The sequence below is a fragment of the Bubalus bubalis genome, chromosome 6 (assembly GCF_019923935.1).
Source record: "Bubalus bubalis isolate 160015118507 breed Murrah chromosome 6, NDDB_SH_1, whole genome shotgun sequence".
NCBI classification, from domain to species: Eukaryota; Metazoa; Chordata; class Mammalia; order Artiodactyla; family Bovidae; genus Bubalus; species Bubalus bubalis.
Genome location: NC_059162.1, coordinates 58749929 through 58772331, shown reverse-complemented (window position 1 = coordinate 58772331; position 22403 = coordinate 58749929). Strand labels below are relative to the sequence as shown.

The 22403-nt window shown below is 38.4% G+C and overlaps 1 protein-coding gene across 1 annotated transcript in view; it reads left to right on the top strand.

Moving 5' to 3' along the window:
- The window catches only part of DNAI3 (dynein axonemal intermediate chain 3), an 85235-nt gene that overhangs the window by 34947 nt on the left and 27885 nt on the right, over window positions 1–22403 (top strand). Inside the window, exons 11-16 of the mRNA XM_006047532.4 lie at window positions 2493–2582; window positions 4331–4417; window positions 7964–8092; window positions 11119–11192; window positions 13895–14042; window positions 15351–15438. Coding sequence (XP_006047594.2) covers window positions 2493–2582; window positions 4331–4417; window positions 7964–8092; window positions 11119–11192; window positions 13895–14042; window positions 15351–15438 — 616 coding nt within the window. The remainder of the gene's footprint in view (window positions 1–2492; window positions 2583–4330; window positions 4418–7963; window positions 8093–11118; window positions 11193–13894; window positions 14043–15350; window positions 15439–22403) is intronic.

The window sequence follows — 22403 nt, the reverse complement described above, 5'->3', positions numbered from 1 at the left end:
AGTACTCTTCAGCTGTTGCTGTCAAGTGGTCCCGCTTGTCGACAGAATCCAGCAATTTTGTGGGAGATCTCCCAAGTTGTAAATGCCTCAACTAAAACTAAACCAAAACACACAGCAATCCAAATAAAATAGACTGATGGCTGGGTTTACCCCCCACAGTGTTCAGTTTCCAATGTCTGCTCAAGATGAGTTCTGTTTAGGGGGAGGGAGTTTATAGTGTTAAATTAAGTTTTTTCAACATACTTAAATATATTAATATTTTGTTTCTATAAAGCATTGTGTAACTAAAGTTTCCCTAATAAGCCTTCAGTTCAATTCAGTTGCTCAGTCGTGTCTGACTCTTTGCGACCCCATGAACCGCAGCACGCCAGGCCTCCCTGTCCATCACCAACTCCCAGAGTTCACCCAAACTCATGTCCATTGAGTCAGTGATGCCATCCAGCCATCTTATCCTCTGTCATCCCCTTCTCCTGCCCTCAATCTTTCCCAGCATCAGGGTCTTTTCAAATGAGTCAGCTCTTCGTATCAGGTGGCCAAAGTATTGGAGTTTCAGCTTCAACATCAGTCCTTCCAATGAACACCCAGGACTGATCTCCTTTAGAATGGACTAGTTGGATCTCCTTGCAGTCCAAGGGACTCTCAAGAGTCTTCTCCAACACCACAGTTCAAAAGCATCAATTCTTTGGCACTCAGCTTTCCTTATAGTCCAACTCTCACATCCATACATGACTACTGGAAAAACCATAGCCTTGACTAGACGGACCTTTGTTGACAAAGTAATGTCTCTGCTTTTGAATATGCTATCTAGGTTGGTCATAACTTTCCTTCCAAGGAGTAAGCGTCTTTGAATTTCATGGCTGCAGTCACCATCTGCAGTGATTTTGGAGCCCAGAAAAATAAAGTCTGATGCTGTTTCCACTGTTTCCCCATCTATTTCCCATGAAGTGATGGGACCAGATACCATGATCTTCATTTTCTGAATGTTGAGCTTTAAGCCAACTTCTTTACTCTCCTCTTTCACTTTCACCAAGAGGCCCTTTAGTTCTTCTTCACTTTCTGCCATAAGGTTGGTGTCATCTGCATATCTGAGGTTATTGATATTTCTCCTGGCAATCTTGATTACAGCTTGTGCTTCTTCCAGCCCAGCATTTCTCTTGATGTACTCTGCATATAAGTTAAATAAGCAAGGTGACAATATACAGCCTTGACGTACTCCTTTTCCTATTTGGAACCAGTCTGTTGTTCCATGTCCAGTTCTAACTGTTGCTTCCTGACCTGCATACAGGTTTCTCAAGAGGCAGGTCAGGTGGTCTGGTATTCCCATCTCTTTCAGAATTTTCCAGCCTTAGCCTCCCCTATTCCTTCTTCCTTAATTCATCTGAATAAAGACAATTTTTACTGCTAGAGAGTCTAGATGCTTTAATTATTATAGATACTGAGATCAAAATGACAGTTCTATCATTCTTCCTCCTTGGCCTACTTACCACAAGAATGGTGCCATCTCTCACTGGGATTTTCTAGCATTTTCCAGTAGTGTAGAATTACTCTCCAGTCCATGCCATGGAAGTGTGGCTGAACCTCCTGGCAAATAGGAAGAGCAAAGAAACGCTCTCCTCTCCTCTATTTTCAAGAATAGTTTTAAAAAGATATGCAAATAATTTCTTAAAGATATAATGCAAGTGATTTTCTCTTTGTTCTAATCAAAACTATAAGAAAGTATTAAAAGATTTTATTTTCAAAAGTAGAGTTTTCTCTAGAATTCACAAAATACCAAAAAAAACCAAGATAATCCATCCCAATTCCAATTTGAAATCTTAAGCTCAGTGCTGGTAAACCAGTGACCTTTGGAACCTATATTTTTGGTCATTAATGTTTAAAGAAGAATGACAACCATGCAAGTGTCGAGCTTGGTGGTGGCACAGTAGCACAGATGCTAACTATGGTTAGTACATCTATTTCCTCACACTGTTGTATTCCTTGCAGAGCTTCCTCCCTACCCCCCAGGCACTTGATTTTGTTTATGGGTTCTGTATTTCTTTAAAATTTGAAATAATATCACTGGCAACTCCATCATCTCTTTTTGTTCACATGTTTTATTTTTGAGTGCTCATTCTGTGCCATGCTAGTATATACAGATGGAGATAAATCATACAAATATCCTGACCTCCCATAGCTTGCTCTCCACATTTTTCAGAAGCACTGATTTCATAGTCTTTTTATTTATTAAAAAAAATATATAACATTGACCCACGGAGGGTGGAGGAGGGGAGACCAGGTCCCCTTAACCCTGCTCTCAGGTGCACGATCAACGTCCAGAATAAAATTCAGCAAAAGCAGCTTCCTCTCCGGGGGTAGAATTCTGGGAATGGACTCCATGTGCATGTTTTTATAAATAACCATAAAATTAGACTTTTGACTTTATTAATATTATTTCATTGCTATGATCATAATACTTTTTCTCATTCTCTCTTGAATTTGGGGATTTACCTTAGTTAATGCTGGAAAGCCCAGATGACATCTTCTGCTTCCAGTTCTGTCCGACTGACCCTAATATCATTGCTGGCGGCTGCATAAATGGACAGGTACATCTGGGGTTTTTTTTCAGCTCTTTATTAATTTAGGCAGCATTCTGTTATACATTTTGACTGGTTATTTTTTTTGAACTTAAGGGTTCAATTCAGCAGAGGAAAGGCATGCCAATTGCATGCCAATCACCATACCAGGAACTGGGGTATAAAAATGTAGTAGATATGGCATCTGGGCTCAAGATGTCCACAGGGAAACCCAGTTATATGGTAACTGGAAGAAAACAAGGTCAGATCTATTTGTGCTGCTGAACTAGAACCATACATTGCGTAAGATTCCATGGAAAAACAAAAACCATAAGCATAATACCTCTTGGCCAGGAGGCCTCTTCTGAAATTTCCCTAGGGGTAGGAGTTAGGGAATGATCCAGGATTTAGACAGAATTCTCTGGAAAACATACCTATATCACTGAATTTATGTGTGTATAATTTGACACCTTTTTAAAATTATATAATTTGTATAAAACTTAGATTCTCTCTTCCAGTTGCCTGTTTATCCAACAAAACAAAACAAAAAGCTTATAGCTATTTTATGATCAAAGTTTAAGTTCATTGTGATATAGTGAATTTGACCATTACAAGGGTATAATGATCTTTTATCGTGTGGCTAGGAAAGCTTTCTTGTGGTTGAAATGTAAATGACTGCGTCATCCATGCTCACTTATCGAGAACCAAAACATCTAAGTAAACTAATTTTCTTCCATGGTTTTGTTCAACAATAACTGGTAGTTATAATGAGGATCCAGAGCACATCCTCCAAGCCCCGCGAATACTGCCCTCTTTACTGATTGAGAAGGTGACACAACTTTTCAGAATATTTTATTTTTTTTTATTTTATTTTTATTTTTTTATTTTAATTGGAGGCTAACTACTTTACAATATTGTATTGGTTTTGCCATACATCAACATGAATATTTTAGAAAAGCAAATGATGAAAATAAAATCAGCCACAATTTTATAATCCTGATATTTTAGTGTATGGAAATGACTTTTAATCATTGAAAATTATTCTAGCATTGCACATTCTACTTTATTCTGATTTTTCAAAAAATGACCATCGATGTATATGCAAATTCATAGCTGGCCATGCTGCTGCTACTGCTGTGTAGTTGTTAAGTTGTGTCTGAATCTGCAACCCCATGGACTGTAGCCCACCAGATTCTGTCCATGGAATTCTTCAGGCAAGAATATTGGAGTAGGTAACTATTTCCTTCTCCAAGGGGATCTTCCTGACCTAGGGATCAAACCCAGGTCTCCTGCTTGGCAGGCGGATTCTTTACCACTGAACCACCTGAGAGGCCCTGGAATTGGCCGTGATATTCAGTGAAATAGAAATCATCATTTCCTAGCCTTTCAGTCAATTTGGGGTGTTTGTACTTAATTCTGGAGAACAGACTTTTCTCCTGGGTCTAAAGTAGTTGTCCCCATAATCAGTACATTCCTCCAAACAGAGGAAGAGCCGTTCCCAAAGCAAAGAGAACTGCATGATGTGTATCTTGGATTAAAAAATTTTGGCATTCATTAACACAAGCACAAAAAAGAGCTGAAAATGCTTTTAGAGAGAACAAAACTTTTCTATATTACCTTTAAAAGTTACTGACTTAAGATATAGGCTATTTTTTATTATCCTCCCAAGGTGATTGATTTATCAGAGTGCATACAGTACCAATAGATTTTTTTAATGTTCAAGACTCAATTTGCTAATTCCTAAAAATATGTTATAATAATATTTATTTCTCTTTTAGGTTGTCATGTGGGATATTACTGCACATGCAGATCGAATAGAAAATATCAAGGCAGGTGGTAGTAGAAGTAAAAAAGTCACTCTCAAGGTTAGTGTTTATAACTTTTAACCTGCAAGTTTATTCCATTCAGGAGTTTATCAAAAAGTATATGACAAGGTTGCCAAGCTAAACAAAGACTCAACAGAAAAAAAAATATTATTTCCTGTCTTCGCATCTGCTGCAAGCACATTTTGAGTTGGCTTTTATGTAGGCCCTTGAAACAATAGAATGGGAAAGACTAGGAATCTCTTCAAGAAAATTAGAGGTACCAAGGGAACATTTCATGCAAAGATGGGCTCAATAAAGGACAGAAATGGTATGGACCTAACAGAGGCAGAAAATATTAAGAAAAGGTGGCAAGAATGCACAGAAAAACTGTACAAAAAAGGTCTTCATGACCCAGATAATCTCGATGGTGTGATTACTCACCTAGAGCCAGACATCCTGGAATGCAAAGTCAAGTGGGCCTTAGGAAGCATCACTACGAACAAAGCTAGTGGAGATGATGGAATTCCAGTTGAGCTACTTCAAATCCTAAAAGATGATGCTGTGAAAGTGCTGCACTCAATATGCCAGCAAATTAGGACAACTCAGAAGTGGCCACAGGACTGGAAAAGGTCAGTTTTCATTCCAATCCCAAAGAAAGGCAGTGCCAAAGAATGCTCCAACTACTGCACAATTGTACTCATCTCACATGCTAGTAAAGTAATGCTCAAAATTCTCCAAGCCAGGCTTCAACCATAGGTGAACTGTGAACTTCCAGATGTCCAAGCTGGATTTAGAAAAGGCAGAGGAACCAGAGATCAAACTGCCAACATCCATTGCATCATCAAAAAAGCAAGAGAGTTCTAGAAAAACATCTATTTCTGCTTTATTGACTATGCCAAAGCCTTTGACTGTGTGGGTTACAATAAACTGTGGAAAATTCTTCAAGAGATGGGAATACCAGACCACCTAACCTGCCTCCTGAGAAATCTGTATGCAGGTCAAGAAGTAACAGTTAGAACTGTACATGGAATAACAGACTGGTTCCAAATAAGGAAAGGAGTATGCCAAGGCTGTATATTGTCACCCTGCTTATTTAACTTGTATCATGAGAAATGCTGGGCTGCATGAAACACAAACTGGAATCAAGATTTCCAGGAGAAATATCAATAACTTCAGATATGCAGATGATACTACCCTTATGGCAGAAAGTGAAGAAGAACGAAAGAGCCTCTTGATGAAAGTGAAAGAAGAGAGTGAAAAAGTTGGCTTAAAGCTCAACATTCAGAAAACAAAGATCATGGCATCTGGTCCCATCACCTCACTGCAAATAGTTAGGGAAACAATGGAAACAGTGACCGACTATTTTGGGGGGCTCCAAAATCACTGCAGATGGTGACTGCAGCCATGAAATTCAAAGACGCTTACTCCTTGGAAGGAAAGTTATGACCACCCTAGATAGCATATTAAAAAGCAGAGACATTACTTTGCCAACAAAGGTCTGTCTAGTCAAAGCTATGGTTTTTCCAGTAGTCATGTATGGATGTGAACTGTTGCTGCTGCTAAGTCGCGTCAGTAGTGTCTGATTCTGTGCGACCCATAGACAGCAGCCTACCAGGCTCCGCCATCCCTGGGATTCTCCAGGCAAGAACACTGGAGTGGGTTGCCATTTCCTTCTCCAATATGGATGTGAGAGTTGGACTATAAATAAAGCTTAGTGCCAAATAATTGATGCTTTTGAACTGTGGTGTTGAAGAAGACTCTTGAGAGTCCCTTGGACTGCAAGGAGATCCAACCAGTCCACCCTAAAGGAAATCAGTCCTGAGTATTCATTGGAAGGACTGATGCTGAAGCTGAAACTCCAATAGTTTGGCCACCTGATGCGAAGAACTGACTCATTGGAAAAGACCCTGGAGAAGGGGACGACAGAGGATGAGATGGTTGGATGGCATCACTGACTCAATGGACATGAATTTGAGTAAGCTCCAGAAGCTGGTGATGGACAAGGAAGCCTGGCATGCTGCAGTTAATGGGTGGTAAAGAGTCAGACATGACTGAGCAACTGAACTGAACTGAGGCCCTTGATTAAAAACACCACAAAACAGATAGTCCTGTCTATCCCATGAGTTCTTTTTTGTGGTCACTGTTGTTAAATAATGAAGAAGGCAATGGCAACCCACTCCAGTACTCTTGCCTGGAAAATCCCATGGACGGAGGAGCCTGGTGGGCTGTGGTCCATGGGGTCGCTGAGAGTCGGGCACGACTGAGCGACTTTATTTTCACTTTTCACTTTCATGCATTGGAGAAGGAAATGGCAACCCACTCCAGTATTCTTGCCTAGAGAATCCCAGGGACAGAGGAGCCTAGTGGGCTGCCATCTATGGGGTCGCACAGAGTCGGACACAACTGAAGTGACTTAGCAGTAGCAGTTGTTAAATAAAGGAGCCAAGGGATTCTCTAAAGTGATGCAGTTGAAAAAGCACTGGAGAGAAACTCCACGTAACTAGGCTTTAGATCACAGTTTCCTGAGTTTGGGTATGTTCCCCTATCCCCGAATACCCCCAAGCATTGATTTTCTTGCATATAAAATGAGTTACAGTCCTTCCTGGTAATAATATGCTCTGACTTGTGAAGCTGTGGATTCTGCCAAGAGGTCTGGGAAGAGATGCCTCAGCTCCCAGCTCAGTACTTACCTACCATTTGTACATTCCCATCCCCAGTCCTTCAACCTGAGCATCATAGATCTCTAACCAAGAAACCATGGATGTGGTCTTCTGTGCACTTAAAAAAAATACTCCTTCAAAAATGGGATCTCATTGGTTCTTTTGGGTAGGGGTCATTCATTCTTGTAAAAAGTTTAGAGGTAAAATCTTAGACTAAACTGAAGTGGAAAGAAGCTAATCTAATTAGGGGCTTCCCAGGTGGGGCAGTGGTAAAGAACCCACCTGCCAATGCAGGAGATGCCAGAGATGATCCCTGGGTCGGAAAGATCCCCTGGAGTTGGAAATGGCAACCCGCTACAGTATTCTTTTGTGTGTGTGTATGTGTACTTTAAAACAAGTACTTTTTAAAACATTTATTATGCTCGTGGATTCAGTGGGTAGGCTTTTAGAATGGGCTTAATGGGTTGGCTTGTTTCTGTTCCACTCTCTTTGGTGCTTCATCTGGGGAGACTGGCATCTTGAAGAAGGGGGCTACTTGATAACTTGGGGTGGGATCATCCAAAGGCATCTTCACTCACATACTTGAGGGGCAATGCTGGCTTTTGACCCAGGCTCCCCCAGGCTGCTGACTCTACAGGTGCACCTCCACCTGTGTCTCCTAGCGGTATCTTCACATGACTACTTCAGGCTTTCTTCTAGAACATCATAGAGCATCACTTCCACTGCCCGCTCCAGTATTTTCGCCTGGAAAAGCTCCCTGAGAACTGAAGCGGAAAGAAGATAATCTAATTACCTAACTATATAATACATAGAAATACTAATTTATGTTTTTCCTTGAACTGGTATTTCTTCAAATTATTGATTTTAATTGGAATGATAGGTCAAGTATGAGTTCATTCATCAGCTCTCTGAAATTAGCACATAACTTTCTTGTAACATTTTACAGCCTATGTTTCTCCTTGAACCAGAGAGTAATAAAGAAGCAATATATATCAGACACTGTGCAGTCTCCTCAATAGAAAGTGGACATAGGAAAGTAATTACAGATATACATTGGCTGCCTGATACATTTGAGGTGAGTCTTGATGGCTTCATACTCTTCTCCTGCTGACTTGTAGGTTTTTGGAAAATTTTATTCAAAGAGGATGTTTCAAGTAAACAATTTATCTGCATTTAAATTGTGAATTACCAGGAACTAAACATCACACACTGTGTCACTGTTGACAAACCAAGATCTGACTTGGGGATGAGAAGAAGGCCAGAGTTTCAACTTCCATGGTTTATAAGCCACTAAAAAATGTAGGTAGTGTCAACACTGATATAATACAATAATGGAGAAAATGAAGGTTGTAAAAATAGAAACAAATATTTTACACCTTTGCGAATTTAAATTTTATGATTTCAGCTGTTTAGAGCGGACAACTCTGAAGATCTGTGACATGTGATAATGTGTCGTTTTGCAAAGTGGTCTTGAATTGAGTGCATCGTGAGGCTGATAGGTGAAAACTCTCGACACTTGTGCCGTGTGAGCCTGGCTGACTGCCCAGCGTTTGTGCTGCAGTTTCACTTTGTAGTTCTGTGCTTTACCTGCAAAGTCTGGTGTTTGTGAATCTGAAAACTAATAATCCTCCCAAATGTTTCCCTCAAGGAACTAGGGGTCTACTATGTACTTTGAAAAATTAAAAGATAAGAATATTGAAGAATTGAAGGGAGAAGGCAATGGCACCCCACTCCAGTACTCTTGCCTGGAAAATCCCATGGATGGAGGAGCCTGGTAGGCTGCAGTCCATGGGGTCGCTACGAGTCGGACACGACTGAGCGACTTCACTTTCACTTTTCACTTTCATGCATTGGAGAAGGAAATGGCAACCCACTCCAGTGTTCTTGCCTGGAGAATCCCAGGGACAGGGGAGCCTGGTGGGCTGCCGTCTATGGGGTCGCACAGAGTCGGACACAACTGAAGCGACTTAGCAGCAGCAGCAGCGTTATGAAGGGTGATTCGTCCTTCAGGGTATTCAAGTGGATTATGCAAAAATACAATCACTTTTCAAAGTTCTAATGGGCCAAAATAAATACAATGAATCAGAATATCATAATCCTGGATTCTATAGTTTTCTAAGCTAAATAATATTGAAAGAAATTTAAAATATGCACATGTAAATTTTTTAATTAAAAAATAAAGAGCAAGTAGCAAAATGAAGAAAAACATTTGCCCCAAATATGATAAATACAAATTTTCCAGTAAATAAGCTAAAGACATATACTGAAAAACAATTAGCAGATAAACAGGAAAATCATTCAGACTTTCTAATAATCAAAGAAATTATTCATAAAGCAACAATAATGTATTATTTTGGACCTATTTAATTCTTACATGAGACTTTCAAGTATTATCTTGTGTTAGAAAAGATGAAATGGTGAAATCAATAAACTCTAACATTACTGGTTTCAGTATAAAAGTTTTAGAATACAATTAGCCAATGTGGTTCTTAAATCATTCACATTTTCAAAGTTTTTGACTATTAATACAAAATTTGGGGAATTTATACAAAGAAATAATCCAAATTGTGTCCTAAGATACAGTCACATGCGTATCTTGACAAATCATGTCAAAGTGTATCCATGAAAAAGATTGGAAAAGGATATAGGGTAGAACTATATTTGATTTTAAAAACTTCTATTTCCCAAACTTTCATACTATGATTATGTTTTGTGGTTTTTTTTTTTTCAATCATTAATGCATAAAGCACCAGAGTAAGTGCAAGTCTGGAGTCTTGAGCTTCCTACAAGAGGGAAGCCTTATTAGAGGGGAAGGAAACATGGGTTCCTGATTGTTTATCAATCACAGTGGAAGGTGACAGCTGTAAGTGAACCTCACTGGGCTCAGGCCACAGCAGTCAGCCAGGTTTCCAGGGTCCTCGCTCCTGGGATGCCAACAGGCCTTAGCGCTGCAGCACCTGTATCCTTCTCCCACCCCTACTGTTACTGTTTATTTGCTGCTGGAACCCTCCACCTTTGCCGTTTTGCTCATCAGTTCTATCGGGTAGGTAGGGCATTGGGAAAAGTCATTTTTCCTGTTGATTTGAGAGTAGCGCTCTCACCAGTCAGTCAGTTCAGTCGTTCAGTCGCTCAGTCGTGTCCGACTCTTTGCGACCCCATGAATCGCAGCACGCCAGGCCTCCCTGTCCATCACCAACTCCCGGAGTTCACTCAGACTCACGTCCATCGAGTCAGTGATGCCATCCAGCCGTCTCATCCTCTGTCGTCCCCTTCTCCTCCTGCCCCCAATCCCTCCCAGCATCAGAGTCTTTTCCAATGAGTCAACTCTTCACATGAGGTGGCCAAAGTCCTGGAGTTTCAGCTTTAGCATCAGTCCTTCCAAAGAAATCCCAGGGCTGATCTCCTTTAGCGCTGTCATAGGTTGCCACAAAAAATCTTTCACCTCATTTGAGGGCTGGCTGGTTGGAAACGTGGACCTTCGGGACTCTAAGCCACCAACCCTCCTTGGACTCCTCTGTGTGCTAGCAGACTTGTGCCGCTAATTACTGAAAGAGTGCAGGTGCCCACTGTCCACTGCATGCTGTATCTAATTCAACACCAAGCCTCTCATCTATTGATCTTACCTGCTTAACAATCTCATAAAAGCACCTATGTTCAGCTCCATAATTAACAGTGAAAAACAGAATGCATTTCTGTTTTTCTATTACATTTTGCATTTCTAATACATTTCTATTACATTTCTAATAATAATAGTAATAAAGTTATGGCACATCATGTATATATTAAAAACCAGAATGGTTTATGACTACATAGGTAAGTTTTCAAATTGCAGTAACTGAAAAATCTTAGGATGGAAATTTATATTCATACTAACTAAAACTAATTTTAAAATGTAAAAATGTTTCTGTGAAAAAGGACTGGAAAAGATGTATGTCAGAATTATATTTGATTTCAAAACCTTCCAGTTTCCAAATTCTGTGTTTGTGTTATGTTCTTTTAAAAAATGTTAAAGAAGAAAAAATTTTAACATAAAAAGCTTTGAGAAAAACGTCATCACTGTTCTAGGTACACAGAACTTATTTCTAGCATTTTTAAAAATAGATTAACAGATTGGGAAATGTCTTTGAAAATCGAAGTGGAATATCCTGTCAACTTGTCACTTGTTCGGCAGACTGGTATGTCTTATTTTAATCATTACCTATTTGTTTTCAAACAGTATAATCTTCATCTGATGTTTATTACATTGTTGTGCTCTTCTGTTCCTTAAATAATCTTTGTTGCAGCAATTAAGCCTGGTTAACTAAAGGACAGAATTTTACATTGTTGCTGGTTTAAAAAAAAATCTTATTATGGATACGGATATATTGTAAAAAGAATGAACTAGATTTCATGATTGGTAGTATTGTATAAACATCCATAATTATTCTGGTTCTTCATAGTCATATATTTGTAATTTTGCAATGTTTGTTTATATTCAATTTTATCTCACAATTATGAAGATGACAACATTTAATTGGTAAAGTTTCTTTTAGAAGGTGGAAGAGTCTTGCACTTTTTATTGAACATTTATTACAAGTGTTTTTATAAATAATTCAGTAACTATGTTGAAAAATGTTTATTTTTAAGACTTGTATCCCTCAATTTATAGAACTGAAAATTCATAGTGAAGTAGGACATATGAATGGGAATAGTATTATCTACATCCAGATACTAGCAAAACTTGACAATTCCAAATAGCTTTGACCCCCATAGAAATCATGACCCCTTAAGCTTTAGGCACTATTGCAGCAGAAGCAGCTGTGGAATGGCAGATGAAGGCATAAATAACTTGAATTAATTAATCCTGTGGATATGTATTAGGTAAGGTTCTGTGATTACAAGCAACAGAAATTGACTAGAGTTACCTTAAGTGAACAAAATTAATTTATTGGAAGTTTATGCCAATACTGTAATACATGCTTTAGCAGGTTAACTCTTTTTATATTGTCAATAACCCTGAAAAAATACTTATGGATCGAGGAAATGAGGCTTTGAAGACAAATACATCATCTACCTATAGCTCACTATGTATATGGTGAATAGCCAGAATGAGTGGCCAGCCTCTTCCATCAGAAGGGATCAGTTCCAATCATTGTATAACTGTTCAAGATTCAGAGAAGAGATAAACCCAGAAATAAACCCATATGTATGTGGTCAACTGATTTTCAACAAGGGTACCAAGGCAATTTAGTGGAGAAAAATCATGTTTCAACAAATGGATATTCACCTGCAAAAGAATTACCTCACACTCTATACAAAAATTAACTGATTCATGTTGATGTATGGCAAAACCAATACAATATTGTAAAGTAATTAGCCTCCAATTAAAATAAATAAATTTATATTTAAAAATTAATTGAAAATGAAATAAAGAGCTAAATGTAAGAGTTAAAACTAGACAGCTCTTAGAAAAAAACATGGACACACATAAATATAAGTGTTTATGACCTTGGATTAGGTAACGATTTCCTAGATATTACACCAACAAAGGAAATGCAAATCAGAATCACTTTTGATTAGATACCACTTCACACACACTAGATAGCCAAAATAAAAAAGACCAAAAAATAGTGAGTGTTGTTGACAGTGTAGAGAAATTGGGATCTTCAAGACAAATAATACATCTGGTAAGGATGTAGAGAAATTGGAATTCTCAAAAATGATTCAGTTGCTTTGGAAAACAATCTTAACAGTTCCTCAAAAGATTAAACATAGATGCTACCATGTAACCCAGTAATTCAAGTCCTTACTATATATCCAAGAGAGATGAAAACCTACACCCACACAAAACTTATCAACAAATGTTCATAGCAGGATTATTCATAATAGCAAAAAGGGAAAGTAACCCAGTTTTATTTATTCATTCATCAGTCCATCAAATGATGAAGGGGTATAAAGTGTAGTATAGTCCATACAATGGAATATTATTTGACAATAAAGAGGAATGATGTGCTGATATATACTACAACATGAATGACCTTCAAAAACATGCTAAGTGAAAGAAGCCAGTCACAAAAGACCACATATTGTATGATTCCATTTATATGAAATGTCCAAAATAGACCAATCTGTAGAGACAGTAAGGAGATTAGTGGTTGCTCAGGGCTGGTGGGAGGGACTGAAGGAAATGGGGAATGACTGGCAATCTGTACACAAATTCTTGGGGGAGAGGTGATATAAAATCTTCTAAAATTAATTATGGTAATGGTTTGCACAATTCAATGAATATATTAAAACCCACTTAATTCTGTACTTTAAGTGAAAGAAAGTGAAGTGAAAGTGTTAGTCACTCAGTTGTGTCCAACTCCTTGCGACCCCATGGACTATAGCCCATCAGGTTCCTCTGTCCATGGGATTCTCCAGATAAGAATACCAGAGTTGGTTGCCATTCCCTTCTCCAGGGGATCTTCCCCACCCAGGGATCAAACCCACATCTCTTGCATTGTAGGCAGATTCTTTACCACTGAGCCATCAGGGAAGCACTTTAAGTGTACTTTAAGTGGGTGAATTTTGCGGCATATGAGTTATATTTCAATAAAGTTGTTAAGTTTTTTAAAAAAGATTGCATCACAAAAAAAATTGTCAGTTGCCAAATTCAATTGCCATGTATGATAATATTAGTCTCAATACTAGCAAAATCATTAAATAATCCCAGAAACTTTATAATTCTCTAAAATATGAAATGCAAAATAGTCCCATTTCATTAAAATCTTAATTTTGGAGATATCAAATATAGCCATAATCACAATGTTAATGTATAGCAGCGAGGATGGTAGTCTTGAGGTTATACCTCTTCTTTGTACTTAGTTTAAAAATAAACTGTAAACTTTTTTTTAAGCACAATATGCTTTTGGGATATCAGACCACAGAAAGCCTTAACCCCTCAACCACAGGCAGAGAAAAAGAAAGAAGAAAGTATTGAAATTCCTTTTGATATACCATCTACTTTTTTGCATCTAGATCTCAGCTGGAAACCTCTCTCAAAGGTAAGTAACATGGGATTTAGTCCATTTTATTTGCTTATATACACTATATAGTTTAAAAGTAGAGCCCCTCAGATTAACACAGGGCATTACAACTCATGTATTCATTCAACCAATAAAGTCTTTCACTGAGAGGTATTATGTCTGCCTAGGTCAAGACAGAAATCACAGTTACCATGAACTCAAGATGGATATTTGTTCATGTATAAGCAAGCAGCAACTTACCAATTTTTTAAATCAATTATTCATTATTACATAGCAGTTGCTTAAAAATTAGTAAGCTCTTAGGTTAGCTCAGAAAAACTAATTTTATCCGTCTTATAGCCAAAATTCAACGTGTTTTACCCATCAATAGTAGAATTGTATCACAATACTTATGACCAAATAAAACTGAAGGTAGCTGAAAGCAGAATTATTTGTAGTTGTCTTCAATGGCAGAGCTTGAAGAAAAGTAATTTTAATTTAAGAAAAGTAGGGCTGTGAATGAGATGCATGTGAGAAGTATGAAGAAACTTCTGACATTGATGGCTCTTTTTCTTTGAAATGTCTAATTCTATTTCCAAATTTAATATTTTTATTTTCCTTTGATTTACAAGTATCATTAAAATTACATTATCATGCATTTGTTCCCAGTGGAAGGGAAAGCACAGAGGGGTGGGAATATTCATGAAGTAACTAGAATTAGAAATTTTCTAGGCAGGATTTATAGAGCTGTAGATAGTTTTAAAAGGAACAAGTAAACAAAGGTCACCTGAGACTAGTTGTCTAGCATGTGGACAAAATTTCTAACGGAGAAAAGTGGGGAGGGAGCCATGAGGGGAAAACGTTGTGTGTGACGGTTTCCCATTCCGGAGCAGACCTGGGCCACTGGCGGAACTCAAGGGCTTGTATGTCCCTGAAGGGACTTGACAGTTCCAGGGAGGTGCAAGGTCCTGCACAACTGTTTAGAGCTTTCTTTAACTGAAAGATTTAGGGAACAGGGAAACAGGCCATTATTTTATATTAAAACTAACAATAAGATATTATGAAACAGAAGACAAAACAGTTTGAGAAATTTAACAACATATGAGACTTTAGGATTTGGAAATGAGCCCCCAGACAAGCTCCCCTCAGTAGCCCGGTTTTAGAAACTGTGGTTTAGGTGCTTTCTGTGGGGAAAAGCAACCAAAATCTGAGGAAGAATGGAGAAGAGAGGAAGAGAGGGAAGTAGGGACATAGCCATGTGGGGACAGAGGGAAAGGCAAGAATAAATCAGCCATGGACAGTTTAAGGATATATGGTAGTAATCATTCCTATATGTTCTCTCAAAAGATAAGGCTGTCTAAAGGCGAAACAACTTTAGACCACTGCCCAACCAAGTTAAGCCTGAGCGAAGACAATCTCCTTTTCAAAGCACAAGGTAACTGCCTTTGCTTATTAAAAAGGCATTTAATAAGGTTCCAGAGTTAGTAGTTTCTTATGTCTAAGGTGACTACTTGCTGGGATAGTCTGATTTGTGGGAAAAAAAAAAATACAGAAAAGCAAACCCTCCAGTATGGAATTTTACAATGGCTGGGATAGCTGCACCAGGCACACTAAAACTGCCTGTATACACCAGAAGACTTGATAGAACTCAGTTCAGTTCAGTTTCGTAGTTATTGAGCACATTCATATATTTTTGAAAGCTCATTATACTAAAAAATTTAATGAAGATCACTTAATGAATATGTATGTGCTCAAAGAATAATTCTACAGAATGGAATGCATCTCAAGTCTAGCAAACTAAATTATGAAGTACTCAGAAACAAACCACCATTCTCAATCAGAATAGAAAAACTAGTGTTTATACAGCACCATAATAAAACTGAGTAGAGAAAGAACAATTGATTTTTAAATATATCGCAACCTGTACACCCTTTTGGAAGTAATTGAAGGGTGTGCTTATAGGCTGTCAAAACTTAAAGGTATGGATTAATATCCCACCTGGAGAGCAACACATAATGAAAGTATACTGGAATCACTAGCATCTGAAGTATTTTCCAAACATTTGCCTTATCAAAAGGACTTACATTTATAAATTGTTCAATGTTAAGTAATAAGATACATAAGACAAACTTATAATATAACTAATATCAAGCTTGGGCAAAATTCACCTTGAAGGTGTATTTTTCATAGAAACAACCCAATACCTCATGCTGAAAAGAAAAAAATGGAATCACAGAATTTTTAGAGACATTTTCAAAGCAATATTAACACATTGCATGTGTTTTATGTACTCGAGCCTCCTTCATTCCAGAGGGTGAATAAGGAGAGCTCCCTCCTCCAACTCGTCCTCTTTGTATTCCATTATTGGTTTCCATGGATTGAATTCCAGCCATGGGTCAGGTACTGTGCTAATATTGCACTTGCTTTTATTCATTTAACAGATATTTATGAAGCGTTTGTTTTATGCTAGGCCTTGGGAGTGCAATGCTGAGCAAAATAGACACTAGTAATCAGAACAGTCCTACAAGCTGGGAGTTATCATTATCAATGTAAAATTAAGGAAACCAAGACTGTAACTTGTCAAAGGTTATCAATGTCCTAATCTTATTTTTTTAACCTAATGAAAAAAGATGATCATCAGGGTATTAGTGCTTTTATCCAGTTTATAGTAAGGGTACGATTATGGCCTTTAAAGTGTGGGCTTTTTTTCCTTTTAACCATTTGATTGAGGTATAGTAAACATACAATGAAATGCACATGTTAAAATGTTCAATCTGATATATTCTGACATATTAAAACCCCGTGAAACCATCATTGTAATCAAGATAACAAGCTTATCCATCACTTCCAAAAGTTAACTCCTGTAGGGACTCTCTTTGCAATCCCTTCCTCCAGGACCTCTCCCACCTCCACTCCCAACCCACCACTGATCCACTTTATGTCACTAAGAGTTTGCATTTTCTAGAGTTTTCTGTAAATCACACAGTTATACTTTTTGGGTCTGTCTTCTTTCAGTCAGCTCATTATTTGGGGATTCATCCATGTTGTTGTGCATATCCGTAGTTTAATCCTTTTTATTCCAGAGAAGTATTTCATTGCATGGATATACCACAGATGTGTATTCATTCCACTGTTGATGGGCATTTGGGTTGTTTTCAGCTAGGACATAAATAAAGCTTCTGTGAGTGTTCATATGCAAGTTTTTGTATGGACATATGCTTTCATTTGTCTTGGGTAAATATCTAGCAATGGACTGATTAGACCATATGGCAGATGTATGTTTAACTTTTAAACAAACCACCAGTGTTGTCCAAAGTGTTTGTACCCTTTTACATTTCCCCCTGGCAGTATATGAGAGTTTCCTGTTCTCCTACATCCTCACAAACAGCTGGTGTGATTAGTCCTTTTAATGTAATCATTCTGAAATATGGTGTGTGTGTGTGCTCTGCCACTCGCTTGTGTCCAACTCTTTGCAACCCCGTGGACTGTAGCCCACTAGGATCCTCTGCCCATGGAATTTTCCAGGCAAGAATACTAAAATATGTTATTGATATCTTATTTGCCTTTATCTAATGGCTAAAGATGTTGCCCATATTTTCATGTATTTGTTTGCCATCTGTATATCTTCCCTGGTGAAGTGTCCAGAATTTTTGTCAATTGTTTAGTTATATTGTTTGATCTCTTATTTTCGAGCCTTATGAGTTCCTAATATAATCTGCATACTAGTCCTTTATCAAATACATGATCTGAAAATATTTTCTCTCAGCCTGTGATTTATACTCTAATAAATCATTGTGTTATTCTCCTAACATTTCCTTTGAAAAGCAGAAGTTTTTAACTTTAATAAAGCTAATTTATGCTCCTTCTTGACCCAAAGCAGAGGTTTTTCTAAAGTGTGCTTTTTAAAATGCATTATGAGATATGACTACTTATTTTAAAAAAAAAAGATGAATTGTAACTTTAACATTCTTCAAGTGAGTATAATTTCTATTGATCCTTCATTTCTTTACATTAGACTCTTAGTCCATCTCTTTCTGAAGATTGCCTAAATATGTTACCATCTCAGGAGACAGAAACCTTTTTTTCCTTAGAGAACATCATATTTCATTTTAGTGTACACACAGCTAACAATAAGGAATGGGCACATAAAGCTCAATGTGGTAAGAGAATTATTTAGAAATACTGTCATCCTTTAACTTTTAAAGGATAATTTCCCCATTGTTATTATAGTCATATCTGTGTCTATTCAAAACAGATATGAAAATTTATTAAATTCCTACAAAGTGCCAGTGTCTGAGGATATATCTGTGCATAGACAAGTCCCTACTTTCAAGGAGCTTACATTCTGGTGGGACACACACTAAAATAAATAACAAATCCATATCTGCATCTGCTTAAGGAAGGGACTATATGAAATAAAACTTGAAGCATGACCCAAATGCCATCAAACAGGAGCTTCATCAAATGAATGTTCTCTTTCCAGACAAAATCATTTTGTTGAGATTTTTTTTAGTTTAGTCACTAAGTTATGTCTGACTCATGATCCCATGAGCTGTAGCCCACCAGGCTCTTCTATCCATGGGATTTTCCAGGCAAGAATACTGGAGTGGGTTGCCATTTCCTTTTCCAGGGGATCTTCCTGACCCAGGGATCAAACCCATGTCTCCTGCATTGTAGGCAGACTCTTTACTGACTGAACCACCAGGGAAGCCCAAAGTCACTCAGTCATGTTTGACTCTCAAATACCCTAGTTAGAGCTCCAACTCCTGATAGCTGACCGGCAACAGGAGGCAGAACATGGCCATAGTAATGCCTTTAGAGATAAGAGGCATGTGTTAGAAAGATCCAGGGGATCACGAAGTTAAGTCTTTCACTTGACCCCCTGGGTCTTTCTAACATATACTTCTTATGGCCCTTGGAGATTCCTTAGAAAAAGGTGTATTTGACTAAATCAGCTCAGAAAGGAGATATGGCATATGTTTTTAATTCTCATCTGAGACTATAGTTGGCCATGTCCTCTTACCTGTATTAAGTTGATATGTCAACAGTACCACAAATCAGAAAAAGATTTAACTTTCACTTGGTGATCCCCTTGGATCTTTCTAACATATGCCTCTTATCTCTAAAGGCATGACCATGTCCTGCCTCCTGTCGCCAGTCACCTTTCAGGATTTGGAGATCTAACTATGGTATTTTGAGATCTTCCTTGCACACACTGCCATCTATCTACCTACTCTGGCCAGATTTGGACCTGTTGACTAGAACACAATCATAGGCTTCTCTATCACATTTTGCTTGTTATGATGGGTTCACTGACTAGGAATCACAGGTTCATGCTGTTCTACCATCATTTTCCTGAGTTCCTTCAGTTTGTGTCTGGTACTCTGTTGCCATCTAGTGGCCACAGGCCTGCCACGTTGCTGCTGCTATGTCGCTTCAGTCGTGTCCAACTCTGTGTGACCCCACAGACGGCAGCCCACCAGGCCCCTCTGTCCCTGGGATTCTCCAGGCAAGAGTACTGGAGTGGGGTGCCATTTCCTTCTCCAATGCATGAAAGTGAAAAGTGAAAGTGAAGTCGCTCAGTCATGTCCGACTCTTCGGGACCCCATGGACTGCAGCTCACCAGGCTCCTCCGTCCATGGGACTCTCCAGGCAAGAGTACTGGAGGTGCCATTGCCTGCCATGTTAGAGCCATAAAAGCCAGTGCTCTTCTAAACAGTAACTTTTCAATAAGGTTTTTTAATTTTTGCAATCAGTCTGAATCTCCTTTCTTAAAAAGGAATTCTTTCTATATTTCTTAAAACTTCTCTTGCTATTGTGAATGGGATTCTTTTTTGAAATTATAATTTTGAATTTATATTAAGTATAAGACAATGCTGATTTCAAAGCAACTAACTTGGCTAAATCTTTTAGTTTATCCAGAGATTCTCTTGAATATTCTTTGAAAGCAACTCTGTGAATCCTATTCACTTTGTCCTTTCTATCCATTTCTTTCATGGTAAGTTTTTTTCTAGTATTCTTTTAACAAATAGTGATCTTCAGAGAGATATTTTCAGGAGCCGATTTTATGAGCCCAATTGTTGTATCTGCTCTTATCAAGAAAAGCACTAAAGTCCTTCATGGTGATGACGATTCCTCATGATACCAAAAGCTTCATGGTACTAGTAGAAACTTTCTGTAAAAATATGTGCTTAATTGCATATATTCCCTTTTCACCAAAATCACATATATATTGACCTTCCCCCCTGTGTCTTTGGAGTAATTTTTCAGAGCTTTTTGAGGTGCTGTCTTTATATTCTTATAAGCAATAGGATGTAGATTTTGGATGCTGGGTTTAAACTCAAAAGCCACAATTTATTATTTGAACAGATCTGTCTGTGCCTTTTCCCCCCTTGTGTTTGAAAGGAGAGAGATGAAACTAAGGGGAGCAAATAATAGCAGCAACTACCTCCTAGAGTGTTATGAAGATAAAATGAGCTAATACATGTAAGCTGTAAGAACTGCTTATCATCAACTCACAATCAGCATTAGCTACCATCTGTGAGACCTTGGGCAAGCTACTTAATCTCTCTGACCCTCAGTTTACTCACCCTTGAAGGAGGATTAACACTTCAACACCTTGGGAATTATTGTGAGAATGGAATGATATGGTTTAGTGCACACAGCTTAGTGCCTGGTATGTAGTCAGCGCTCAGTAAATGTTAGCAACTATTAGCAGCTGCTGATGGAAAATTCATGACCTGTGTGGATGATGTTGAATTCAATACATATCCAAGTTATTCCAGGCAAGTCTGAATAAATGCAGCTGATGATAACATTTTTCTCAGGCCTCATCCTCTTTGACCATCAAATTAAACGCTATTGACTAAGCCCGTCTTCTTGGAGCTCCCACCTTGGATTCTGAGATTTTCCTGATCCCTCTTTAGTTTCCCTCCTCTGATCTTTTTCCTGGCTGCATTTCACCTTGCTGCCCTCTCATCAGGAATTTACCTCAAGCCCTAACTTCAGCTGTGTGTTTTCCCTGTTGCACACTCTCCCTTTGATAACATAGTGTGCTCTCCCACCTGTGCTGAGAATCCTTAAATCTTGTCTCTCACTGTCTCTTTGTACTGAACCCACCCTACCCATACAACGTCAGTGCATCTAGAATAGAACTCATAACATGAGTCATCCCTGCCTCTCTCCTCAGGCCCCCATGCCATCTCTCACAGAGCATAACTTAAATCTATGTCCACAATGCCTTTTCCTTTTCGCACATTTGCCTTTTCCTTTGCATTATCAGCAGTGACCCTTGGATGAGACACTTGGTTCCCCTTGTTAGACCAGGGGAGCACTCCCTTAGGAAACATTTTTTTTGAGGGTATTAAATCTTTTATTGATTACACATGATAATGGATGATACACAAGCTTCATTCCCATCTAAAACTTTATCTGGTACCATAATTCAATTTAGATATATTGCATAGGATGTGCCAACAGTCATTAATAATAATAATAAAAAAAAACTCCATGACTTTGCATGGGTGACCCTTTAAATGGTCACCCATTTAAACTCCAGGTCACAACACAGTAACTGTCAGTTCAACTACACCAAGGTTCTGAAGACAACAGCTTCTCCACCAAAGCAGGTTGTAAATAGATTTCAAATGGAACCTGGCATCACCCTGAAGGAATTCTAACTTCACACGGCAGTTTACCAAAATGGCTTCAGAGTAGACTAACTTTACGCAGCACATTAAAAAAAAAAAAAAAAAAAACGACATTTAATTCAGCATCATGATCGGACTATTACATTTAGCAATCAACAGCATGGGTACAAAAACAAAATCTACATTAAACCCTTTGTTGGAATGCTTTACACTTTCCACAGAACAGAAACTAAAATAACCTGTTATACAATTAAGTACAGTCCTCTAGTTTTTTGCCCATACACATGAGTATTGTCTAAAACATGTCTTCTTTGTAGCACCTAGGCCCTGCCACCACTGTGCTCGGCTGAGCTCACAAATCTGTTGTAAGCTGTAGCTTCCCTGTCACTTCTCTGGCTCTCCTCTCCTGCTAAGCTTTGTTTCCCGGCAGTAATTAAAACCTCCTGCCACTGCCATAGCTCCTGCTGCTGCTGGAACCACCATAGCCACCTTCATTTCATGGTTTGGCGAAGTATTGGCCTCCACCACCATAGGGGCCAGAACTTCTGCCTCCAAAGTTTCCTCCTTTCATGGGTCCAAAATTTGAAGATTGATTGTTGTAATTGCCAAAATCATTGTAGCTTCCGCCACCTCCAAAATTGCTTCCGTCATTACCAAATCCGTTATAACCATCCCCACTGCCACCATATCCGCCACCACCACGGCTGCCACCAAAGCCACCTCGACCACTGAAGTTTCCTCCACGACCAAA